The sequence below is a fragment of the Lynx canadensis genome, chromosome C1 (genome assembly GCF_007474595.2).
Source record: "Lynx canadensis isolate LIC74 chromosome C1, mLynCan4.pri.v2, whole genome shotgun sequence".
In the NCBI taxonomy this organism is placed as follows: Eukaryota; Metazoa; Chordata; class Mammalia; order Carnivora; family Felidae; genus Lynx; species Lynx canadensis.
The window spans coordinates 162,647,478-162,675,304 of record NC_044310.1 but is presented as its reverse complement, the minus strand read 5'-3'; the positions used below and the strand labels follow the sequence as shown (position 1 = coordinate 162,675,304).

At 39.9% G+C, this 27,827-nt stretch overlaps 1 protein-coding gene and 1 long non-coding RNA gene across 4 annotated transcripts in view; one reads left to right on the top strand and one right to left on the bottom strand.

Annotated features, from left to right (window-relative positions):
- Positions 1–27,827, bottom strand: part of LOC115520874 — a 69,015-nt gene that overhangs the window by 9,088 nt on the left and 32,100 nt on the right. The window lies entirely within an intron of this gene.
- CHN1 (chimerin 1) overlaps positions 1–27,827 on the top strand; it is a 204,998-nt gene that overhangs the window by 164,428 nt on the left and 12,743 nt on the right. For all 3 annotated transcript variants that reach the window (XM_030325608.1, XM_030325609.1, XM_030325611.1), the window contains 2 exons: positions 16,356–16,440; positions 27,161–27,334. In XM_030325608.1, the coding sequence (XP_030181468.1) occupies positions 16,356–16,440; positions 27,161–27,334 (259 nt within the window). The remainder of the gene's footprint in view (positions 1–16,355; positions 16,441–27,160; positions 27,335–27,827) is intronic.

Genomic DNA, 27,827 nt, shown 5'->3' with positions numbered 1-27,827 from the left:
ATGCCTGCTACAAACCAAGGAGGACTGGGGAAAGAAGGTGCCGATCTGTTGGGGGTTGCCTTGTGGATGCCAACCTCAGTGTTTTCAACTTGATCATTGTTAAAAAAAAAAAAGAGAGAGAGAGAGAGAGAGAGAGAGAGAAAGATATTCCTGGATTCACGGATACTACTGTGCCTCATCGCCTGGGGCCCAAAAGAGCTAGCAGAATCGACAGACTTGTCAGTCTCCCTAAAAAAGATGATGTCCGCCAGTATGTTGTGAAAAATCCGCTAAACAAAGAAGATAAGAAACCTAGGACCAAAGCACCCAAGATTCGGCGCTTTGTTACTCCATGTGTCCTCCAATGCAAAAGTCAACATATTGCTCTGAAGTCTAAAGAAACAGCACGCTAAAAAAAATAAGGAAGGGGCTGCAGAATATGCTAAACCTTTGGTCAAGAGAATGAAGGAAACCAGAAAGAAAAGTGCCAGGAACAGATTTCCCAGAGATGGGGGCTGTCCTCAGAGCTTCTTCCTCTAAGTCTGAGACCCATCAAAAATGAGATTTTCTAAAAGTAACACATAAGATCAGACATCAAAAAAATAAGTCAAAACAAATGAACAAACAGAACTGAAACTCATAGATACAGAGAATAAACTGATGACTGCTACAGGGTAGAGGGGTGAGGAGATGAACAAAATAAAGGTAGTTAAGAGGTATGGCTTTCCAGTTATAAAATAAATAAGACAAGGAAACGAAGGGTGCAGCATAAGAAATCTAGAAAGTAATATCGTCACAATTTTATATAGTGGCAGATGGCACCTAGACATATTGTGGTGGCCATTTTGTAATATATATACATACTGGATCACTAGGTTGTATACCTAAAACTAAAGAACACTGTATGTCAGTTATTTTTCAATTAAAAAAAAATTGGCATCTCTAAAATTTATCTCAAAGCAGAGAATCAGCCCAGCATGTGACTCTCATTGCAATAACAATAAAAGGATATAAACCCATAGGAAGAACACACAATAATAATAATGACGATAATGATGACGTCACCTCTGCCAAAATTCTGTTCTTAATGCTTTTTGTGTCCACATAATAATCTTACTTTCAAGGATCAGTTTTTCCCACGTCTGAGTCACACTGGTATGTTAAAGGCAACTTTTTGCAGTAACTTGTATCATACTTCCCTTCTCCCCTTCGATTTAATTGAGGATTGAGTCTTACTTGTATTTTGCTTATTTTATTTTTAAATTTTTTAATGTTTATTTATATCTGAAAGAGAGAGACAGAGCGTGAGTTGGGTAGGGGCAGAGAGAGAGGGAGACACAGAATCCAAAGCAGGCTCCAGGCTGTCAGCACAGAGCCCGACACGGGGCTCAAACTCTTAAACCACGAGATCATGACCTGAGCCAAAGTCGGACACCCAACCGACTGAGCCACCCCGGCGCCCCTATTCTGTTTATTTTATAATCCAGTAGGACACAGATGTAATATTTTATGTCTCTAATTTTTAAACCTTGTTTAATTAGCAAATTATACAGTCGTACTTCATCTTCTTTGTGACCCCCTATGTCAACGTTCCTCAGAGGAAAGTCTTCCCTGGGAGTGAAGGCTACCATGGCTTTAATAAGATGGTCAAAGCAGATGTCTGAAGAATATGCACAGGTCATAACATCTTACTCAGTAACTATCTGTACTCAGCACACTTACTGTCATGATTAGGCAGCATTCAGTATTCTTATGTAATTAGTACATAACACAAAAATATCATTGCCTTCATCAAAGGGACCAAAGGACAGAGAGAAGAGATACATGCATAAGTGGAAGAGAAGTCTAGGAAAGATTATTTTAAGTGAATACATGAAAATATTGATTTTTCTTTCATAAATATTTTATTAGTACTACTGGTATCTGAGAAACCACTACAAATTATTTTTCCAACAAACATCATGCTGGTAGTGTTTTGTTTTGGTTTTTTTTAGGCTTCTTAACCCCTCTTCTTAAATTATCTTAAGATTCTTCTGGGTGCAAAATAGGAAAGCTAGAAAGGAAAGGAAAAATAGCCCAGTGGTATTACACTGAAACATCATCAAGTGCTCATTTAAAAAATATTTTTATGTTGGGGGATGAACATAAAGGGATGAAAAATAGAGTTGGTGAATTTTTTTAAGTGTTATGCAGACATAAAAATTAACACCAAAAAATGTATTTATTTTAAGGTCATGGGTGTCCAGGGATTCTTGTCATATTAGGTGATATCCTACAGTCTGTTGTATTAGAAATGACCTGTTTCGGCTAGCTGTGCAAATGGATTTGCCCAAATCAGGCCTAAAATGTTAAGTTCACTCCTTTCTCTTATAGAACTCCCTCTGTTTAGAGCCCCAGCCCTTATATGTGCCACACCCAGACCACTGCTTATGACTCTGCCTGACATGCTTGCATAGTGCCCTTGTTCCTAAAAAAAAAAGGTCCATCTCTAGGAAGCATGAGATTTTGTTTTGATGGTTGCCAGTATAGCTCATTACTCCACAATTAGTGTCTTTTTAAAAACCTATTTGGAACCCATGATTGATATTTACCATTTGATGGAACAGTTGGAGACTTTCTGTGGCAAATGTCAGAAAGCCCAACTCTTATGCTTGTTAAGGCCCAATGAAAGGGGATTAATTGGCTTTATTTCCTTTATAGTAGGAAAAGTCTGGTGGTGGTTGGTATCCTTTGACTTAGGGGCTTAAAATGGCACCAGAACCCTGCCTCCCAGCTCTGTATTCATTTGCAATCTCCCACTTGTGACACGATGGCCTGCGGAAGCTCCAGCTCTAAATATTCTCAGACTCTAGTCAGCTCACAATGAGACTGAACAAAAAAGTCCGGGCCTGGCAGACATTGGCCCAATTATCTTATATGCTTATCTCTGAACCAGTAACTCTGGGCAGGAGAATAGAATGTGTTGATTGGCTTAGATCCAGGTCACATACTCTGTCCTGGAACTGGGGTCAGTTCCATACTATTCATATGGGTTGAGAACTGGTATCCAAAGAGAAGACATTTATTCTGTGTAGCTAAAAAAATAAGAAATGCCAACATCAACATTAAATTACAGAATGAGGTCACTAATTCCACAATCCTAGTACACAACCTACTGAATACCACGGTGTCCGTGTAACACATTGCTGGGAGAGGCCTATTCTTAGAGCATGATGACAAAAGAATCCTGAAGAAGTTGAGCTTCTATGAGGGACATTGAGAATTACTGATAAAGTTAATTTTGCACGTGCAGAAACTGAAGCCCAGAGAAGTCCCAGGTTCAAGCTCACATGAAAGATCAGTTTTAGAAATAAGTATATAATCTGAACTTCCACTTTTGGCCACCATGGAGAAATTAGATTTTCCTTCCCATCTTAAACAACTAACAAACCAGAAAAAAACATCTAAGACAACAGTCAGATATTGAACAGGTAGTGCAGTACTGTGATACTGAAAAAAGGAACTCAGCAAGAGGGGTCGTAAGGTTGTTTTCATTTATTGTTTGGAGGCAGTTTCTTGGCCAAACACCTGGGGAGAGAATCTAAAGAGAGCCCAGTGGCCTAGCTAAGTGGAAGACACAGAGATTGGAGTTTGGTGAGGCAAGAAAGCAGCTGAAATTTGGGGGGCACTGTACCTGGAGTTATAGAGCTTATACATAAGGGCTCTAGGGATCTGCATTGGGATCTTCTCAACTCTTAGCGCAAGTACTTATCTACATATGCGTGAAAGGAGGAGAATATTTAAAAACAAAACCAGAAATCAATAGGCTGAACAATTTCTGAAATGCACTCAGGGCTGAGAAGAGTTTTGTCCTGCAGTAGGAGTAGAAAAACATGATAATGCATGAGACATTGTTTAAAAGTCCTCAAAGCATTATCATCTTAGTAGCATGACTGAATTAGCAATAGACTAGAGGTAGCAGTGAGGAAAGAAATTGAAGCTAGAGATTAAAAATGTATCTGAAATGGGAGCACCTGGCTGGTTCAGTCCATGAAGCATGGTACTCTTGATCTCGGGGTTGTGAGTTCAAGCCCCATATTGGGTGTAGAAATTACTTAAAAAAAAAAAAATATATATATATATATATACACACACACACACACACACATTTATACATACATATATACACGCGCGCACACACACACACACACACATATATATATATGTATGTATATGTAATGTCTGAAATGAAAAACACATTGGATGGTATTAATGCATATTAGGCATCAAAGAAGAAAAAAATAGTGAACCAAAAGAAAATACCCACAATGAAGGGCAGAAAGAATATTTTTATATAAGGAAGAATACTTTCTTAAACAATTTTTTAATGTTTATTTATTTTTGAGAATAAAAGAGAGTGCGAGCTGGGGAGGGGCAGAGAGAGAGAGGGAGTCACAGAATCTGAAGCAGCCTCCAGGTTCTGAGCTGTCAGCACAGAGCCCAATATGGGGCTTGAACCCATGAATTGTGAGATCATGACCTGAGCCGAAGTCGGATGCTTAACTGACTGAGCCACTTAGGTGCCCCAGGAAGAATACTTTCTTTTTAACTTTATTTATTTTGAGAGAGAGAGTGAGAGAGAGAGAGTGTGTGTGTGTGTAAGTGGGGGAGGGGCAGAGAGAGAGAAAGAGAGAGAGAATCCCAAGCAGACTCTGCACTGTCAGTGCAAAGTCCCATGCAGGGCCCGAACTCATGAACCACAAGACTGTGACCTGAGCAGAAGTTGGACGCTTAACCACTGAGCCACCTAGGTGCTCCCAGAAAGAAAGAAAAAAAAAAAAAAATTAACATAGCATCAGTGACAATATCAAGCCTTCTAACTTCAAAGTGTAATTGGAATCAGAAGGAACAGTGGTGAGGGCCCAGGGGACAGTACAATTATTTGAAGATATAATAATTTTGAAGATATAGTAATTTTGATGAAAACCCAACTACTACAAGTGAACTACAAATAGAAAAAAATATATGAAGAAAACACCATGGCGCATCATAATCAAATTGCTGAAAACCAATGCTAAAGAGAACAGAGCAGCAGAGAGGAGAAAACACAGGTTATGGGAAAGAAAAGTTTTATTCCTAAAGTGACACTCTACCTCAGCCTGTTCATCCCTCCCATATGATATCAAAATGTGTAGGGGAAGGAAGTCTCTGGGGTTTAGAAATTAAACATGTATTCAGTTTCTCTTGAATTGTATTTTCACATTCCAGCTTCATAATGTGTTTATAATTTTATGGCTTTATAGGATCTTACATGTGCACACTCATACACAGAAATCCAGTGTACATTTTTTTAAAAAAGAAGAGAAATGATTTTTACACTGCTGTTTATTAACATCTTTAAAGGTCATTTTAATGTAAGGAAATATGTCAACAGAAGAAACAAATTATGTTCCTTTGTCACTGGTACTCTTACGTATTTTACAAAGTTTTATAAAAGGCAGGAGGGGAGATGGGGAGGAAAATACATTTTACATATAGATGACAAAATGGTGACAACAGAGTTCTCATCAGAAACTATGCAAAACAATAGAGTGACATCTTCAATGTCCTCAACAACTAAAAAAAAATACAGATCTCTATATCCAACACAAAATACCTTTTAAAAATGAAGCCAAGGGGCGCCTGGGTGGCGGAGTCGGTTGGGCGTCCGACTTCAGCCAGGTCACGATCTCGCGGTCCGTGAGTTCGAGCCCCGCGTCGGGCTCTGGGCTGATGGCTCAGAGCCTGGAGCCTGTTTCTGATTCTGTGTCTCCCTCTCTCTCTGCCCCTCCCCCATTCATGCTCTGTCTCTCTCTGTCCCAAAAATAAATAAACGTTGAAAAAATTTTTAAAAAAATAAAATAAAATAAAATAAAATAAAATAAAATAAAAATGAAGCCAAAATAAAAATATTTGTTTTTTAAACAAAGAAAAGCTGAGTAAATTCATCACCAGGAAACCTATACTGCAGTAATATTAAAGGAAGTTTTTCAGGGGCGCCTGGGTGGCTCAGTCGGTTGAGCTTCCGACTTCGGCTCAGGTCATGATCTCACGGTCTGTGAGTTCGAGCCCCGCGTCGGGCTCTGTGCTGACAGCTCGGAGCCTGGAGCCTGCTTCAGATTCTGTGTCTCCCTCTCTCTCTGACCCTCCCCTGTTCATGCTCTGTCTCTCTCTATCTCAAAAATAAATAAACATTAAAAATTAAAAAAAAAAAAAAAGTTCTTCAGGACAAAAGGAAAATAATACCAGGTGGAAAATTAGATCAATACAAAAGAATGCCAGAAGTGGTAAACATGTGGGTAAATGTAAAAGATGGGTTTTTTTTCCTTTCAGTGTCTTTAAGATAATTGACTAAAACAAATATATATATTATATATATAAATGTATATATATATTATATATATATATTAATATTACGTAGTTTATACAAATAAATGACGACAATAGCATAACATACATATAGGGTGAGGAAAGTGGAATTAATGTTGTAAGATTCTTACGCTATACATGAAGTGGTTTAATATTGTTTGAAGGTAGACTGAGAAGTTAAAGATGTATTATAGACCTTAGAGCAAACTCTAAAAAATAAAATCATTATAAGCTAATAGTGGAGATAAAAGGGATTCATAAAAATATGCAGTTTATTCAAAAGTATGGAAGAAGAGAGAAAAAGGAACAAAAGAACAAATGGAATATATAGAAAGCACAAGCAAGATGGCAGATTTTAAACCAGATCATATTGATAGTTCCCTTAAATGGAAATAGCCCAAACACTCCACTAAAAGGCAGAGGTTGTCAGATTGGATAAAAAGGCAAAATCCAACTGTATGCTATCCACAGAAACCCACTTTAAGTATAAAGACCCAGAAGGGTCAAAAGAAAAAGAGATACCGTGTAGACAGTAATTCAAGGAAAATTAGAGTGGCTATATTTATATTAAATAAATATAGTTGTTTTCAGAACAAGGAATATTGGGAGTAGAGAGGGTAAAATTCATCAAGAAGACATAATTTAAAATTTATATTCACCTAATAACAGAAGTTCAAAATACATAAAGCAACAACTAAAAAGTGAGATAGACAAATCCGCAATTGTAGATTGTGGATTTCTCAATGGTAGAAACTTCTTTCTTAATGATAGAATATAGAATAGAAAATTAATGAGATAGAAGGCTTGAACAACAGTATCAGTTTGGCCTAATTGATATTTACAGACATATTCTATCTACTCAGCAACAGAATGCATATACTATTCAAGTGAACGTGAAAGATTCACCAAGATAGACAATATTCTGGCCCATAAAACAGGTGTCAGCAAATGTAAATGGATTGAAATCATACAAAGTATATCCTTTTGCCACAACAGAATTAAATTCAAACTAACAGATACCTGAAAAATTTCCCACATGTTTAGAAATTAAACAGCTTATTGCTAAATAACTCATGAATTAAAGAAATCAGAAGAGACGTTAGAAAAATACAGCAAATCAAAATTTGTGGAATATAGCTAAAATAGTGCTTACAGTGAAATCTGTACCACTAAATGCTTATTTTAGGAAAGAAAGGCCTTAAATCAATGAATTAATAAGCTTTTGCCTAAAACTAGAAAAAGACCCAATTAAACCAAGTAATAGAAGGAAAGAAATATTAAAGAGCAGTAACCCATGAAATAGAAGAAAAACAATGAAGAACATTTGACTCTCTTTCACTAGAGTTTTAAAAAAGGTTTTAACTACAGTTTAATAATTTCTTGTGCATTTTATTCTAACCTTTTTCCTGATAGATGATAGGAATACCTCCATTCATAATATAATGTATGTTAACAGTAAACTTCAGATGACATTCTTAACAACTAAGCCAAGGAGAAGTTGAAACCTGGTTATATGTGGGACAGTCTTGGCTTCAAGGAATTGTGGGTCATAAGATAATGTGGATTGGGCTGAGGCTAGTTTGTCTCTTGGTGTTCAGTTTACCTATCTAAAATGTGTGTGTAGAGATTATCTGTCACTCGGCTCTGGATTGTAAGTGATTTTTATTGCACAACCAATGTATTTATTTTCCTATCAAACCTTCATCATATAACTTTAGGAGACTGATGTTTTGAAGTATTGATTCACGGTGTTGATTTTTTACTACTGATATTTGAATGCAAACTTATTCATCCAAGGAATGAAACTCAGCTTCGAAAGTGAAGTGTTTTATGTTATGACATTTGACAATTTTAAACTTTAACCATGATTCAGTTTAGAGGTAGAGTTCTCATTAAAGCTCCTATGGAAAGAGGAAAAAAAAGAAATTAGAAAGAGATTGGCTTCTAAAACTTAAAAAAAAAAAAAAGTCTACGTTAAAATCATGGGTTTTCTGATATTTTAAACACTCATATTTTGAAACAAAGTGTTTTAAAATTACTGGTTGTATTTATCTTTATGTTATTTATTACATACTCTGTACCTTGTAACCTAAAGTAAACCTTGTAACTTATAAAGTACCTTGTAACTAAAAGTAAATAAATAAATGGAATGCCTTGACAGCTTTGATAATTTCTACTGCCTGATTCCTAGGTTTCAAATTGTTGGCTCTGTGTTAAGTAGCCTCTCTGGCAGCTGAGAACAGAACACGGACACAAGAAACTGTGTGTATGTTCGAGCATTAATATGGTTGTGTGTGATTCTAAGTAAGTTCACTTGTCTACACCACAATTAACTCAGCTATGGTTTTAGAGATATTTCTCCCTCACTGAGATAGTGTTGATTTGGGAGGTGGGGTGAGGACTGGTGGATCATTAAGGAAGCCATAAGGAAATCTAAACCCTCGAAAGAAGGCCTGCGTAGAATTGGGGGGAAATGGATTATATGAGTGGAATTGATAAGAATTTGTTCTTGTTCTGTACACTTAAGGTGCCATTTTAGACACCAATCGATAAAAACCATTTTTATTGTATAATATTTTGTATGATGAGGAACCCATTATATTATTATCGCATTATCATATTGCCCTACTAGTAAAGTAAGACTAGATTACTGTAGTCTGACAGTATAGTACTGTGTTTCCTACTCTTATTTCTCATGTTCAAGGGGACATCACTGACTCGTGGTCTGGCCAACGTAGGTCTAGCAGACTTTGTATCTCCCTCAATTTTGAACAGTGTCTTTTCACTCTTGAAACATTAGGTCACTGATGTTCTGTCATGGGTCATCTGCTCCAAAATGATGCTTCGGACTGTGTTAAGTCTTGTGAGATTATGCGTGTGCCGCTCAGTCAGCGAGTTACAGAAGCCGTTAGCATGTGCGCCCCTTCACAGGTCGTCCAGCGCCTCCGCGCATCTGCCTGCTGTGGCCAGTGGGTGCCCAAACCTTACTGCTCCAGACTTTTCCAAAAGAATTTGAGGCCACTAGTTCTGACTAGATTTAACGAGACGATAAGAAGGTGTTGCCTTGATACTAAAGATACTCCTGTTTTGAGTACCCACCCCCACTGTTTTTTGTTCCGTTTTGTTTTGTTTTGCAGGGAGCCCCTACACAGTTTTATAGATTTGTTGCTAATGCTCATGGCCAATGCCACACACGCTCTGCTCATGACTTAATGGTGTAAATCACAATACTTTAACTGAAGTGGCAAAATGAGGACCAAAATTCTAAGTTTCAAATATTTGGATCAAAATTAAGGCATCTTGGTGCGGCTAAAAGCGGTTACTTCAAAGACTATGTTCTGGTTGCCCGAAAGATAAAAATGGGGGTGGGGGGGTGGAGAAAAAGCCTTTCCTGCTCAGCTGCCTATCTACCTACATTGCTTTTTGTTTTGATTTTGATCATCTGTTCTCTCCCTTCATCACCCAGTACAGGCTGCACAGCTGACTCACCAGAGCCTCCCCAAATGTCAGTCCCCTTCCCCCAAAGCAAAATTTCATTTCCCCAAATGTTTTTATCGCCTCCAACATAGTTTACATTTGCAGCAAGCTTTGCAGGCATACTCGGTGACTGTTTGCATTCAGGCTTATTTCTAGAGGGAGTGTTATGACTTGGAAGGGGTGATGAAGATAGGCTGAAATTTTCTGTCTCTTCCCATAGCATAGATTTCTTTGCCTCTCTTTCTATTACTGACATTCAAATTGGATGCAAATGTCGGAAACCTGAGGAGAACATGCGCTGGGTTTCTTACAGAAGCCGGGGTGTGGGCAGTATAACAGCAGGCCCAATTGAGAAGAACTTCAGTTTTTACCTAGGCCCGTGTCCAGGAGGCACGCGACCCTTAGCCTATGCCACGTGGGCCCCTCAGTAACCCACCTCCCTCCCTTCCTGTCTGCCCTTCTCAGCCTGGTCCTGATCATGCCTTCTCTGTGACAGACTTTTGGGATCCACTAATTAACTCGGTCCTTCATCTCTGTTTCTAAATGATGTCAGTGGTGTTAACATGAAGGGAGTTGTCCACAGGTGAAAAGCAATCTCAAATGTCATGGCCATAGTGTTGCATTTTCTTCCAGTTGCAGAAGAGAAAAGGACCTTAAAACTAGTTGCAGTGCCCTTTGTCCATGAAGATATGATTCGTGCCATGTACCGTGTCACTTTCATTTGTCAAGATGTACCCGAGGTTTGGACGTGGCCTAGAAAAAAACCTGTGGCCAATTTACAAGGTTGCTTTTCTCCGGACCATCCTTGACCTCCCTGATCATGTTACACACCGATGCTGACTGCTCTCTTGGATTATTTTACCAAAACACTCTCCCCAAAGGAATCCTTTTTTTTTTTTTTTTCTTTTTGGAAAATAATAAGTGATTTGTTCAAATAACTCTAAGAAAGAAATAGTCTGGTCAGTTTCCCACCTTATAAAGCCAGTGTTTGTCATTAAGGTCACAGCGTAAACAGCAGAAACAGTAACTAAAGATTAGTGGATGTCACAGAATAAAGTAAGATGCTATTAATACCTCATGCATCTCAAGACCACTGTCCATCAACCTTCAAGAAACACAGACAAGAAACCAGAAGTTTGTGTTTTTCTTTTAAAAGGCTTCAGGGGTGCCTGGGCGACTCAGTCACTCAAGCGTCCGACTCTTGAGTTCAGCTCAGGTCATGTTCTCACAGTTTGTGAGATTGAGCCCCACATGGGGGCTTGGGTGTCTCCCTCTTTCTCTCCCTCTCTCTCTCTCTCTCTCGCGCGCGCGCGCTCTCTCAAAAGAAATAAGCTTAAAAAAAATAAAAGGCCTTCAAAAGGAACATAGATGACATATGTTCTTGATTTACATCCAGTGCTAGCACAGTTCTCATCAGGTTACCCCATTCGCAGCTAAGAATCAGCGAATAGGAAAAGGGATGAGGGGGGCAAGGAGGAGGAGAAAGAGCTGACACGACAGCCTTGGAGAACGAGAAGAAACTCAAACTCATTTCTCATTCGGAAATATAAGAATCTGGAGCCATTTAGAATAAAAATCCTATGAAAACGTCACTTAATGATCGTCTGCTAGTGGTTTCTGCTGTAAAGACATCAATAATTCTGATGCCCCAAATGCCGACCAGCTGCTGATCCCTAAGCGGTATCTTCTATATTATAGGGCATTCCAGACAAAAGTTGCCATCTCGTATAATGTGGGCCTTCGGGCCGAGCCCCTGGACCCCTTGAGAACTGGTCCAGCCCTCCCTTCTCCCAGATTCTGTCCCACTTCTTTCTTAGTGTCCTCCTAAGCAGAAAAAAATCCCCCAAGTGCAACCTTTGACCTTTTAATGATTATATTTTGAATACATTCTGATTCAGTCATTTTAAGGCAGGTAATCATAACACAACCGTATCTATTGAACACAGTCATCTGCAGGTGTCAGAGCCCTAGGGCCTTGTCTGCAGGAACAGCCCGCTTCCATTGTGCTGGACGGAATAGCTCTTCGTCATACTGCTCTAAGTTGCGTAACTTGTGCAATTAGTTTTTTTAAGGTATCTTTTTCTTAAGGATTGGTAAAAAATTAGGATGTAAATTAAACGTCACTGATTGTGTAACACTTCATGTAAAAGCAAAACCTGTAGAGCACATTCACCCTTGTAAAAATATTTCTCACTTTTCCTTCCATGTGCTTGACATTTACTCTGGGACTTTAGTGTCATCCAGGAAAGGAACTTGCTTCTCGGAACTTCCGGCTAATTCCAGTTCCTGTCCCCCCTTCCACCAAACTCGTCATTGGCTCAGTAACTAAACTTCTGTTCTAATGCAGAGACTCCCTTAGCCTTCTGGCCTCCAGGCCCCATCACTCCTGCACAGCCCTCCACTGCCCTCCTTCCCTTTTCCCAACTTGGCGAATGGGAAAAATAATTTTCCTCTTAATTCAAAGCTAATCCCTCTGCCCTGGATCCTACGTCCATTTGATACCTTTGGGAACTTTACTCTGTCAGCTACCTCCTCTTTTGCAGAAGTCTTCAATCTGCCATTGCCCTCCCCCCTCATCTCCAAACCTGTTCTGCTTTTGTTTCCCTCTGTTAATGCCCTCTTCCCCTCTCCTGTGCCTCTGATTCAGTTGGTTACCAAGGCCTGTTGATTCTGCCTCCCACAGAAGTCCTTCACCCCTTTCTCTTACCGCTGCCTGAGTTCCAGCCCACACCATCTGTCACCTGGACTACTGCCACATGTAGCCTCCTACCTGATTTCTGCCAGCCTTGCCATCTCACCGTGTCACTCACCTTCGAGATCTTCAGAGGCCCTGCATGGCTCACTGGGCAAAGTATGAATCTGTAGGCATGGAAAAGGCCCTGAGTGCCTCTCTCGACCCTGCCGTGCAGTCATCCCCACCTGTGCCCATGCTGAACTTCCTTTTAATTCTCTAAACATCCCATTGTTTGGTTCAAGCCGGGTGGCGTTGATTTCCTTGGAACAGCTTTTTTTTTTTTTTTTTAATGTCTATTTTTGAGACAGCACAAGTGAGGGAGGACAGAGAGAGAGGGAGACATAGAATCTGAAGCAGGCTCCAAGCTCCAGGTGGTCAGCTCAGAGCCCGACGTGGGGCTTGAACCCACAAACCATGAGATCATGACCTGAGCCGAAGTCAGACATTTAACCAACTGAGCCACCCAGGTGCCCCCGGAATACCTTTCCTAATGCAATCCCTCCAACACGCACGCCCCAGTCCTGCCCCACAGGTCACCCAACAGGTTAAGCCTGAGCAGTGCCCCTCCCCCAGCTTCCCTCGCACTTTCTCTGGAGCATTTTCACACTGTATTTAATGGGAGAAACCTATGGTGAATTCCTTGAGCCAATATCCTTTTTATCTTTGTATATGTCATCACTTTAAAAATGTTCATGAATGGGGGCGCCTGGGTGGCGCAGTCGGTTAAGCGTCCGACTTCAGCCAGGTCACGATCTCGCGGTCCGTGAGTTCGAGCCCCGCGTCAGGCTCCGGGCTGATGGCTCGGAGCCTGGAGCCTGTTTCCGATTCTGTGTCTCCCTCTCACTCTGCCCCTCCCCCGTTCATGCTCTGTCTCTCTCTGTCCCAAAAATAAAAAATAAACATTGAAAAAAAAAAAATTTAAAAATGTTCATGAATGAATAAAAATGACCGTTTTGATGACCTCTAAGGGGAATGAAAAAGACAAAAAGGATGTAATACTTCAATTTTTACAGATACAGTCCCTTGTCGTGGAGTCCTAGAGGTCATAAAACAGAATTTAAGATGTATGAATTTTAGATACAAACATTCAAAAGGAAGTCCAGTTCAACCCTGTTACACAAATAGAAGTTTAGTTAGCTTCTGGTGCTTCCATGCTCTTTCTAGAACCTGGAGAGCTGTAAAAGCTACCTTCCAAGTGGTTTGCACAAAAAGAAAACAACACCAGCCCCACGCGGCTCAGGATGCCTTTGTAAAACACCATCCAAGAAGGAAATGTGTAAATAATAATTTCCTAAAGATTGCTTTCTGAGATATACGTGTGGTCCTTTAGTTAGAGAGCCAGCCTGCTCAGACACTTTGAACCCTTCCTTCAGTATATATCGTGAAGAATATATATCCTTCAATATATAATGTGAAGAAATGTCCCAAGATTTTCCAGATGCCACTTTCACCGCTGCTTTTGTGACGGCGAGGAAGAGAATTGGTTGTGCCAGAACCTGTCATTATTCCGTGCTGTTTGCCATGAGCCCGATTTTAAGTTATTTCCCACCATCTACTCTGTTTTTGCTCTCCCAAATGTAACTTCGAGATCCTGTATCATGAGATAACTGGCAGTACAGGACTGGAACTTACTTCCTCTACACTTCTAGTCCATGTTTATTAACCTCACCAAGTCAAGTGATACTGGAGTATCCGAGATCCAGGAACATTTAAGCCAGTTGGTATCCCAAAGACTTTCCCCAAAACCAGCATCGTGATTCTGTAGCTATTTCATGATTATGCAACTTTTTAAATACAAATCAGTGCTGTTTCGCTCCTTCCCCTCAAAGCAAAGCAAGACTGCATCCTTTATCCGGTTTTATTCACTCGGAGGAACACAGACGAACACAAAGACCTCACAGACTATCTGAATGTTGATCTTGGGCTCTGCTTCAGAAACCCTAGGAAATGCTTTCAGTTTACAGGCACTGAGCATCATTAGCAATCCGGAAGCAACCGTGTCTGCATTCCTGATGCTTTTCCTTAAAAGACATAGGCGAGATTATGGCCTGCTTTTCAAAATCAACATGTTCTGTGCTCAAGCTCATGTGGCGGTGACCGGACTCACAGGCACATACCTACTTGGAAGGAACCAAAACCAAGTTTCCATGACAGCTTTATGGCTATTTTGGCCAGTATTATAGTATTCTGAATTCTGATATACCTTTTCTCTCCAATTCTAATATATGCTTTTTTTTTTTTTTCTCCATTTTAACATCTCTGGAATTGGGATTTATCTTCTAATCAATGGTTTGTCATAATTTACTTGGCTCGGTTTTTCTAAATGGAATATATGTGCCTTATGTTCATTATAAGTCTTGTATTCAAAAGCATCTTAAATTTGAAGAAATGTTCTATATATTATCTTAAAAATCATGTACCTGGTTTCTAAGACCTATTTGATACATTAATAGAACAGTAGCAAAAATGACAATCTTAGTGGTGAATTTTGTTATTTGCAATAGGTATTTATGTTGGAGCCAAATCATCACCCTTAGTGATTTTCACCCTCTTACATTCCTGTCTTCTGCAGGAGGAACACATACATGTAAGACATGATCTCAAGTCAGTGTACTTTGAAATACAGATCAGTGACTTGCTTGTGCCCTCTCCCTCTTTTTTATTTCTTGGGAGCATTTTCAGCCAATATGTGCTCAGAAATCTGAGTGTTATTGATAATATTCCAGATTTGTTTTCTCTTATTCTGGGGTTTGGAGTCCTTGTTTCTCTTTTCTACCAGTACTTTTTCATCTGAGTTAACTAGAATGGCTTCTCTTATACATAAAAGTCTAGAAGTATCTTAGCATTTAAACCCTTTCTTTGGAGATTCCTTTTTTTTTTTTTTTTTTTTTTTTTTTTTTTTAAATTTTTTTTTTTTTTTTCAACGTTTATTTATTTTTGGGACAGAGAGAGACAGAGCATGAACGGGGGAGGGGCAGAGAGAGAGGGAGACACAGAATCGGAAACAGGCTCCAGGCTCTGAGCCATCAGCCCAGAGCCCGACGCGGGGCTCGAACTCACGGACCGCGAGATCATGACCTGGCTGAAGTCGGACGCTTAACCGACTGCGCCACCCAGGCGCCCCTGGAGATTCCTTTCTTAAGGATAAAGGAATCAAATGCAGCAAAACGTTTTTGCGGCTGGAATGACATGTGCCTAATTGCTATACTCAGGGTTTCTGATTAACTGTAGCTTCTGCAATTTCTAAAATACGTTTTTTTCCCTTAACTAACACAGTAAATATCAAATCATTTTGAACAGAAATTGGCCCTTTTTGATGATTCAGTATCACCTTCACCATCTGTGGCCCTAACTGTGGTCACAGATAACAGAAGGCGGGTCATCTGACAAAATCCTTATGGGACCCAAACACACTCTACATTGTTCCTTATCCTCCTTCATGCATTAGCACTTGGAAAGCGCCAGGATTTGTATAACACATAGATGAGGCTGCTTACAGCTAAAGGGGACCATTTGGAAAACCGCAGTAGAAATGGTTTTCCAAAGTAAATCACAGAATATTGGTCTGATTTGTCACCATTTCTTAAACAAAGAGGAAATCAAGCTCTGAAAGAAATCTTAACGGTTTGTAGGTTCCACTCAAGGGTTTTCTAAATGTAACCGTAACGTGCCTCTCCAGTACTAACCATGGCTTGTATTTGAGTGCTTTGACAGAAAACAATCTCCTCGTCCGTATGTTTCCCCTCTGGCCACTTTGTCACACACTACTCTTTTTCAGGTCCATACATTCAGAGGGCCACACTGGTGTGAATACTGTGCCAATTTCATGTGGGGTCTTATCGCTCAGGGAGTGAAATGTGCAGGTAAGAGCTCTTCCCTTTTTGCTTTATTGCATAAGTTACAAAGTTAGAAGGAATAAGTTGTAAGGAGATTTGCTGTTACGCGGGCTGGATCCTGGTTTGCCTTTAACACACGTGCGGTAGGCTAGATTCTCAGGCAGCCGCTTCGGAAATTGGAAGTTTGTCTGCCTTTAACCTTCTTGTGCTTAATGGACAGCAGACTAGGGATCCGGTATTAGTCCATTAAAAAAAAAAAAAAAAAAAAAAAAGTTGGCCTGTTCAAAAGGTCTGATAAAAGGAGATAAAAGTAAGGCAGTTATATTTAACTCTTGCCTTTGATGATACAGTAACTAAATTTATAAAATGATTTTTTTTTAAGCAGTGTACAGGGACCTATGATTGTTGCCTTGGGAACTGAATTTTAAGGATAACTTGTTAAGCTGGATTGTCCTTACTGCTTTTTTGCAAAATCAAATTGAAGCTTTAAAAATCTGTGAATTTATCTTCAAAGATGGTTTCCAAATTCTGAAAAACCACTTAGTCAGTAATATTTTGTTTGTGACATTTTGAAATTGTGAATATGCGAAATCCTTTTCATAAAATATGACCATAGTATTTTTAGATATAAATTTAGAAACTGTGAAGATTGACACATGAAGAACCAACTCTGGAATTTATTGAGATGCTTTATGAAAGTAAGTTATTCACATCATGTGAAATTCATTTGTATAGAACAACTATACCAAGAATTGGCCATTTATTCAGACTACTTTAAATTCTGACACAGACTTAAACATTTAAAAGACATTTCTGCCATTTAAATTGTAAAACTAAAAACTACATTCTTAACATGTCTTTTAGCATGAAGCTTAACACTTAAAAATGTATACTAAGAGTAATGTATTTCAAAATGGTAACTGTAGTAATTCTGTCAAGTTTATCACTGTAAAACAACCCACATTTCTTTTGTGGCATGATTTTTAAAAATTGTAATTCCAGGATAATTAACATACATGTGTTATATTAATTTCAGGTGTGCAATACAGTGATTCAGCAATTCTGTACATTACTTAATGCTCATCACAATAAGTATACTAGGATCCTCCTACTCTGACATCTTCCCCAGAAGTCCCCTGTGGCATGATGTTTCATGGAATATTTTTGTTGCCCCCATTATGTGCACAAATTTCTAGGGTCTGATTTTTCTTCTAAATTGCATTTTTAATAGCAAGGTACAATATGCATTGCACATTAATGTTCCAAGCCCTTCTCCTGTCAGTTACTATTCTGTCGGCATTACTAAGGCATGATCAGGTTTCAGGCATACATCACTAGCCAGATCCGTTCAAGGACCTCCCTGCCACGCGGGGGTATAAGAATTCCCCATGTGTTGACTTTGAACTGTGCACAGGTGTCCATCAAGGAGAGTCTCAGCTCAGATCCAGTCTGACTCCCATTATCCTAGAGGGATGACAACCCCGTTTGCAAGTCTCTGCCCAGAGAATGAATGAGGACAACCCTGTCGTCCTTCCAATTGGTGGTTATGGAGTCAGGATGAAAAACCATCATTAGGAGGGCTGTGGCTAAGCCTCTGAACTGGAGGGGAGCACCTAAGGTGTTGACAAAGTAGTGTCCTTAAGACCATCTACACTGTGGGTTTTCAAAGGTAAATGGAGGAGTTTCCAGAGCATAAATCCCCGGCTCAAGGAATGTTGGTCTCAGTAATAGCATGTTTTGTCTTTATGACCCAGATGGACCAGCCGAGACTTTGCAGCAGTTTCATAAAACACTTTGTGACTGTCCCTGACTTAAAAGCTTTTCTTTTACTTAGAGAAGTGATGTGTATCACTTATGTTCTGAAATAGTGAAGCCCACCTACATAAGAATTCTGAGTTTGCTATATAAGCAGAAAATCGGTACACATATGGAGATAATCTTTGATGATACGCTACGGTCCTAAATCATGTTTGAAAGAAATGTTTTGGAACCTTTATGACAGTAATAATATGAAGGAAAAGGAAAGAGAAAATCATTTGTCCCCTCCCCTACCTACCCGCATTAGTACCCTCCACATCTTGTACATAAAGGGCAGGAATTGAAAGAAAAGCCTTGAGGAGATTTTTCATTTTTATGTTACGTCCTGTCCTTAAAAGCATTATATTCTGTGTGATTTGAGCCATATTAACGCATAAGAACAACTCATTTTTTTTTTAATGTGGAGGTTAGCATTTGAATTAGTTCTGTTTTCTGTGACAATTCTTAGATCCACAGTGGCTCATCCCGATCTTGGAGCCATCCACTTTAAAACAGAATACAAAGAATTAAGAATTTAAAGAGAAAGAGAATGAACTCTCGTAGGTTAAATAATGGCTCCCTAAAGAAGTCCTTCCTGATTCCTGGAACCTGTGACTATGTCATTTTTTAATGGCAAAAGGGACTGTGATTAAAGTTAAGGGTTTTGAGATGGGGAGATGACTCTGGATCGTTGGGGTGGACCTAGATTAGTCACAGCCATAAGGGTCCTTATAAGAGGGAGGCAGAGTCAGAAAAAGGGACAGAGCAGTGGTCAGAAAAGAGAGAAGATGCTATGCCACTCGCTTCGTAGATAGAAGGTGGCAGCCACAAGCCAAGGAATGCAGACAGTCTCTAGAAGCTGGAAAAGGCAAGGAAAGAAAACATTCTCCTCTGGAGCCTCCAGAAGGAGTACAGGCGTGCTAACACCTTGGTATCAGCCTAGTGAAACTGATTTTAGACTTCTGACCCCCCAGAACTGTAACGTAAACTCCTACTGTTGTAAGCCACTGAGTTAATTTGTTACAGCAGCAATTGGACACAAATACGCCAGCCACTAAACATTTAAGATATGACTCCCAAAGAAAAAGGGCAGGTGAACTGCCCGTCTGAAAAGAGATTTACTTATCTGCTTTCGATTCTTGCAAGAGCTCATTTTGTCCTGGTTTCTTTTTACAAAATCCACCAAGACAGAAGAGCTTGTCAGGAATTTTTAAGGGAGCGTTTGCCAAAAGCATCAGTTTTGTATCCCGCACCGCCCCCCCAACGCTTTTTTGAAACATCATGCAAAGCATTGGGTGGTGTTCCGGTCACCAGGCTGGCAAAGTTAGTGTAGGAATCGGACTGTATCCAGCTAGTAACAGGCAAGTTGGCCCTTCAGAACTGAAAGCTCTGGGCTTCACTGCTAAGCACGCTGCAGCCAAAGAGGACAAGCAAGGGCCAGTCAGGGCGGACATGGTCTTTCTAAAACCTGGCACCGAGATTCAGTGGCAGGCATTAAACGTCCTCTTCATCTACAATGTCTCCCTCCCTCCAACATCCTTTATAGAGAGTAAAGTAATGTTGCAGGGGAGTATGGAACTGCAGCTTGGGAGTGGTACTCCTTTCACTAAAATATTTATGAACACACTAGTTTTTAAAAGCAAAGTTCAAAGGATTGTCATTCAGACAATAGTTTCCCTAAGCCATTTTTCCTTTCTTTATGAAATGTAAGCTTTACAGGTTAAAATAATCTATTGTTACATAATCACTGAGATTGCCAAACACCCCTCCCACCAAAAAGATCATGATTATTCCACCAGCATTCCTGAATTGTTTTCACTTTAGCCTTGCCAGAATATTCTAAGAATTAAGCCAGATAATAATTGTTGTAAATCACACGTCAACTTAGTGTTGGTTCTTTATTCAAGAGACTCTGTTTTTCCAGTGTGTCATAGGCACTGCTGTCACCCCCAACAGAGAACGGCAATTGCTCTTTTCTAGTAATAAAGTGTATCCGTTGCTTAAAGTATATAAGCCCTTAGCTTTTAGGTTGAAGAAAAGCAGTGGAAGTAATTTATTTTAATTACTCCTATGATTGGCTGCACCTAAAAAGTTCTGTCTGTCCTTACAAGCTAGTGAGAAATTGATTAGACTTGCCTAGAAGTTTCACGTAGCGATATTTTCACAATATCCCAAAGAGCAAAGTATTCCTTAATTTTGCTTATGAAAATAATGACTTCTGTTAGAGAAAGACAAATATCATATGACTTCACTCAAATGAGAAATTTAAGATACAAAACAGATGAACATAAGGGAAGGGAAGCAAGAATAATATAGAAACAGGGAGGGGGACAAAACATAAGAGACTCTTAAATATGGAGAACAGGTTGCTGATGGGGCTGTGGGAAGGGGGATGGGCTAACTGGGTAAGGGGCATTAAGGAATCTACTCCTGAAATCACTGTTGCACTATATGCTAACTTGGATGTAAATTAAAAATTAATTATAAAAAACATTTTAAAAATAATGATTTCTGATACATATTAGAATCAGACTATTCCCACTTTTCCTAGATGGGGAGTCAGGGAGGGGGGACATCTAAGAGATAGGTTTTAGAATAAAACTTTTATTTGCAATTATTAAAAATATGAACACTCATGGGGCGCCTGGGTGGCGCAGTCGGTTAAGCGTCCGACTTCAGCCAGGTCACGATCTCGCGGTCCGTGAGTTCGAGCCCCGCGTCAGGCTCTGGGCTGATGGCTCGGAGCCTGGAGCCTGTTTCCGATTCTGTGTCTCCCTCTCTCTCTGCCCCTCCCCCGTTCATGCTCTGTCTCTCTCTGTCCCAAAAAACAAATAAACGTTGAAAAAAAAAAAATTTAAAAATATGAACACTCCGTCAGTAGGACATATGACTCCTGATCTTGGGGTCGTGAGTTTGAGCCCCATGTTGGGTGTAGAAATTACTTAAAAAAAGACTTTTAAAATAAATAATATACAAACACTCGTAGAAAAGAATGAGAAGTTATCTTTCCTTTCAAAACACACATTAACATTTCCCCTTAATCCTATCAATATAAATAATATCAGCTATTTATTTCAAAAGATAGATTTTTGTGCCTTCTAGATATAAATCATGTTATATCTTTTGGAGAAATCAAGCCCCAGGAAATCTGAAATCTGAGAGTAGCTTAAAGTTAGTAGTCTAAGTAATTTATAGAGCATTTATAAAGGACAGAATAAAATGTGATTTGAATCTTTTCTTTTTTTCTTTCATATGGTTTAGTGTATGCTTATTAACTGGAAGGACTGGGAGGGGGAAATGTGGTTTAATTGTAACATAAAAATTACCTACTCAACCAAGAGATGCGACAAATGAAACGATCTTTTATGGACTTTTGTTGTTGTTGTTTATAGTGTAGAGCTTCCTTGGGAGAAATGGAACTATATAGGAGTTATATGACTTTAATAAATAAGTATGATAACCAAATAAAGTCTTAATGGTAAACTGAAATACTGACATACTGCCAGTGCCTGCAGCAGGGATTTTCAGAGCAAGCTCAGAGCTGGTATATTGCACCACGACTTAAGGGTATAAAGAGGCTTTATTTGCATGACTTTGCCCTGTCCTTTGGTCATCTGACGGACTTCATAACCAATCCTGCCAAAAATGTGCCCTTTGAAATTTATTTCTAAAATTGGGCAGAATATGTTGTCCCATAGTTTAATCTTATTCAAATGGAAGAAAGAATATCAATTTACAAAACATTTCCCTCTTCCTGAATTCCTAAATCTGAGCTCAATCGTCACTTGATGCACTTTCCAATGAGTCACAAATCATCTTAGGAACCTGATGTTTAAAAGCAGTAGAAAGCTCCAGATATTCAAAGGAAAAAAGTTGGTGTCAATATCAGACCACTAGTTCCATTCATGTTTTGATGGTGTATAGCTGCATCAGAATTTTACTGTTTTGCTTTCTAATGGTTTTCCATGTAGAGTGTATACATAGGGAGAGAATATGACAAAAACAAAGTATAGTGGGTAGGTTTCATCTCTGCTTTAAAAAAAATTTTTTTTAATGTTTTATTTATTTTTAAGACAGAGACAGAGCACGAATGGGGATGGGGCAGAGAGAGAGGGAGACACAGAATCTGAAGCAGGCTCCAGGCTCTGAATCCCTATACAGTATACCTGAAACTATGTCACCTTGTATGTTAAGTAACTAGAATTTAAATAAAAACTTAAATAAAAGTACACTGATACTTAAAAAGTCTTTGCCATATATGTACATATATCTACATATATAACAGTAAAATACAACGTCTTTTAAAAAGTATATACAACAAACAATGGATAAAATAAACATTATTGAATAAGAGATTGAAAAGAGCAAATTCATCTTCAGTGCTGAAACCGTCTCTCAGAACCCATGATATACTGCTGGTGGGAAGGGGCATCCATCAGTCAGTGGGAGCAGCGCGGGCTGGGAATCTGGAAGCCAAGGTTGCATCTCAGTTCTACCACTTTCTGGCTGAGTAATCTGAACAAGTCATTTAGCCTCTTGGACCTTTGTTGCCTTTATCCAGTAAAGACATTGGGATAGGTTGTTACCAACAGCCCTTTCCAACTGGATCTGTCGCTTCTTTGTGCAGAGTACGAGGTACATCAACATTAATATTAAATTATGAAGCTTTGCTGACTTTTATACATTTAAAATACTATGTAGGAGTTCTTCCGGAACTTGCTTCTGGACAAGATGAACAAATATGTTTTGTTTTATTCCTCGCAATAATAACAAAAGACCCTGTACACAATACATATACTTCAACTATCAGAAGACTCTGGAAGTGGAGAAAAGCAGGCAGGCCAACTCAAGGAACCCAGCAGCAAGTTTCCTGGTGGCCTTTGTTTTTCTTTAACCTCCCATGTATCTAGAGAAGCTCACAACCCATAAATGCCAACAAGCACAGACACAAAATAATCCCAAGTAAAGCCTGCTTTTCCTAGCCAAAGCCCTGGGAAAAGGGTAGGCCAGCCAGGGCAGACATCTTTTAGCCATTCCTGCCCTTCTCGAGGTGAACGTCATGAAAAAGCCACAGTGCTGCTGCTGCAGCCGTTGCCTATGGGCAGAACCTTGTTTTCACCCCTGCCCCCACAGTAACAGGGGTACACCTCTCTCCTGGTAGTCTGTGAGTGGAGCCCTATGTTTCAGCACCACCTTGCAGGAAGAGAAGGTACCCCTCCTGGCTCAGCCTGTGAGTAGGACCTGGACTTTCATCCCCACCCTGTAGTAAGAGCAGCACCCTGTCAGCCCAAGCCTGTGGGTAGAGCCCTGTCTTCATCCTGACCTGCAGTAATGAGGCAGCTGAGACCACGATCAGAGTTCTTGTCTCCCATGCCTACGGCATTCCTTCTCAACCAGGTTTCTGGGCACACCCTGGCTTCCGTCTGCACCCCGCAGTAACTAGGAGGTTACCCTCTCCCTCCCCAGAATGTGGGGTAAAGTCCTGCCATTAGGGTGACGTACAAGTAGGGTAGGCAAAATAGCATTGCAGTCGCATCACAGAGGCTTTGTAAACTAGTTTGATATTTGAACCCTGACCTACAAAAATGAGCCAGGACTTGCATTCTAAATCTAAAGAGGTTAACTATCAGCTACAATGGAAGGAACCAGAGTCCTGGAGGACTCGAAATATCCAGGATTCAGTTCAAAATTACACTTTATGCCAAGAACCAGGCAAATCACAACTCGGATGAGAAAAGACAGCAGATGTACCAATATTGAGATGACACAGATGTTGGAATTATTAGACAAGGAAATTAGCTATCATAATAATACTCCAACAAGCAATTATAAACACTCTTGAAACAAGTGATAAATAGGAAATAGAACATAAAGATAAAAAAGTAACTACTGTAAATGGAAATTTTAGAACTGAAAACCTTATTACCAGTAAACTCACCAGATGGGCTCAATACCAGAGACAGAGGAAGGAAAAGGTGAACCTGAAGATAGATCAATAGAAATTATCCAACGCAAACAAGAGAAAGAAAATAGACTTTAAAAAGTGAACTGAACCCCAGAGACCTGTAGCCAAATAGCAAAAGATTTAACATTTGTGTTGTTGAAGTCCCAGAAGAGGGTAAAGAGAGACTGAAAACATACTGGAAAAATTAGTGGCTGAAAACAACTCAAATTTGGTAAAAGCAGAGAAAAATTCAGTACTTCTTTGGAGACATTTTTATGTAATGAAATGTATTCGAACAGTATAGATGAGGAAGCAGCTATAACTCCAGTCACCCAGGTCCTTTTCAGGACCTGGCATTCACATGTGACAAACAGAACCGGCCCAGAATTCAACTTAGCTTCTGACCTTAAGCTGATCGTGACAATACCGTGTAGCAAACCCTGGGGCGCTAGGTAGAAAGGGCCTCTCAAAAACTTCCATTCTTGGGGCGCCTGGGTGGCGCAGTCGGTTAAGCGTCCGACTTCAGCCAGGTCACGATCTCGCGGTCCGTGAGTTCGAGCCCCGCATCGGGCTCTGGGCTGATGGCTCAGAGCCTGGAGCCTGTTTCCGATTCTGTGTCTCCCTCTCTCTCTGCCCCTCCCCTGTTCATGCTCTGTCTCTCTCTGTCCCAAAAATAAATAAATGTTGAAAAAAAAAATTAAAAAAAAAAAAAAAAAAACTTCCATTCTTCTAAATAATGACAATGACAATGACAACATAGTCCTGGTAAACACTTCTAATCTACTCCGTGTCAGAAAGTACATCTACTAATACGAGAGCCTTACGTGAACTTAATAATGGATAATAGAGCTAATAATAAATATTATTCCTATTTTACATAACTGACACACAGGAAAGGTCACTCACTTGAAATCACATAGCTAGTAGATCATAGATCTAATTCTAAGTTTTAGAGGTTATATAAAACATTACAGCGTTCAGGGGAAAGAAGGTCTTTTCCGTGGCCATTTTGCCATTGATTTGCCTTATGATTGAGTCAGAAATCTTATCTGGGGCTAACAGATATAAAGAGGAATTGGGGTTTGGGGTCGTGCAGTCATTTGGACATTGTCTAACTATTGCAGAATGTTGTTCGGTCATTTCCTCAGATAATACAGATCAAACTCTTTGCTCTGGCAGCCTTTCTGTATTCAGGGAAGCAGCTGTTATTCTTCAGTGATGATCATGTTCACGCACCTGTTGGCACTGGCCATGCCATCTCTAGTTCTGCTCCCTTACACACAGTCGTGCAGAAACTTAGTTTCCTTCTGCACCTAGCCTGCTGTTGCGCATAGGAGGTGGAGATGCACTCCCTTAGTGACTCGGCGTCACCACCGGCCTCGAGTTCTCCTTGCACTTTGGCAGTGTCTGCATAGTTAACGAAAGAACGATTCCGGGCATGACTTTTCAGCTAACGTTCCTTACCTCTCTTTTTATCGTTCCTGCCATGACCTAACAAGGTTGCGGCTTTACCGAGTCATTATGATGATGAGAGTCACCAACGTTTGTCTCATGGTCTATACCGTGCAGAGCATCTTGAATGCATTGGCCCATTAACAGTTTTGCGAGGTAAATGCGGTGCTCCCCTCTCTGCCGAGAGAGCAAGCAAAACTGAGCTCGCCCGGTGACCGCAGGCAGCAGTCACGTCACTGTAAGATTTTCAAATTGGTGTCATTAAGACCTGGATATAATTGCATCAGATTTATAAGAGGTCAGCATCAAGTTCTTATGAAAAACATCAATGAGTTATGTTTTTAAAACCTTAAAGATGGCATTTCTTTTAGTTAATTACTCAGCTGTGATTTACCCCTCTTGGTTCTAATTTGGCAAGATATTTGTATTCCTCTGTCCCTTCTCAAATTCCACTGCGCTCTTCTTGTTGACAATCAAAGGTCTCAAAATATTCACTAGAAGATGTTGGAGTTCTGGCATCTTCGACGCGATAACCCAGTAAAATTACAAAGCAGAGGACAAACTTCAATAGAGGCAACATGGTATGGGTGCTAAACCCGTGGACCCTGAATCCTTCGTAGGCTTAAATCTCAGCTCCGCTGCATGCCAAATGCACGGCCGTAGGTAAATTACATAACACCTCTGTGCTTGGTTTCATCACGTTTATACAATGAGAAGAATGACGATCCCTATTTCGTAGAGTCTTGTGAGCTTGATGGAAACAATGTAAAGCACTTGGAATAGTACTTGGCATCAGTGAACTGGTGCTAATAATAAAACAATAACTGTGGCTATTTCTAGCCACCAAATTTATTATTTACAGGGTTATGAACAGATACGAATATGAGTAGCACAATTTTAAGAGGGCCCTGGGATGCTCTTACTTTTGGAGGTCTGATTTCTCTTCATATCAAATATATTAAAATGGAATTCTGTATCCCACATCAAATATAATTTTGTGTAAGTTTAAAGAAACGGATAACTTTTAGTCGCCTGCATTTTGTAGATATCTAAACACTTATTAATTTCACTCTGTCTGGGGGCGCCTGGGTGGCTCAGTCGGTTAAGTGTCCGACTTCGGCTCAGGTCATGATCTGGTGGTTCACGAGTTCGAGCCCCGCATCGGGCTCCGTGCTGACAGCTCGGAGCCTGGAGCCTGCTTCCGATTCTGTGTCTGCCTCTCTCTCTGACCCTCCCCCCGTTCGTGCTCTCTGTCTCAAAAATAAATAAATGTTAATTTCACTTTGTCTGAATTGGTTCTCTCCTGGGATCACACAGCAAATAAATGATGAAGCACGAGCTAGAATTCTCGTCTTCTGACTTAAAACCAAAATTTTCCAAGAGAAAAGATGGGAAGAATGTTTTTCCACTCTTCAGAAACTGTTGGAAGCTAGCCCCCTTCAAAGCCTAATTCAAGCTGGATGGTGGGAGTGTCTTTTGCTAAAATAAACACTCCAGAATGCCCAAAAGTCTGAAAACATTGATGAATTTTTCCTTTCTATATTCTTTATTTAGATTGTGGTTTGAATGTTCATAAGCAGTGTTCCAAGATGGTCCCAAACGACTGTAAGCCAGACTTGAAACATGTCAAGAAGGTGTACAGTTGTGACCTTACCACACTCGTGAAAGCCCATATCACCAAGCGGCCAATGGTGGTGGACATGTGCATCAGGGAAATTGAATCCAGAGGTGAGGCGTCGCCCGTGTGGTTCAGCACTCATAATTCACCATGAATGCAAGTTCTGATGCCCTTCTGGGTACCTCATGGCATAACCCAGTTGTCTTCTTCAGTAAGTTTAGAGGGAGAGGATTTCAGACGTCAAATGATCTGAAAGTCTGAAATGAATTAAGTTAAATAATTCGCCAGCTTGATTTTAAGGTACATTGAGCTAGTTCTAGGAAATATGCTTAAATATTTTTTTATGAATGATGATGCTTCTTGTCTATAAAAGTTGACATGTAGATACCAATTCATTTTTCACTTTTTGCATTTTTCTTAGGTCCAAGAAGCAAAGGTGTAAATGCTCTATTAAAACCGTCCCAAAACAAAAAACAGAACTGCACCCTAATTATTCTTTCCCATTTGGGAAAGACTGGTACAGGCCTATTAATATGGTTTATCTTAGTCTTCTGTTATGTAAAAGAATTTATGGTATAATTGAGGTGACGAATGATTTCCCTG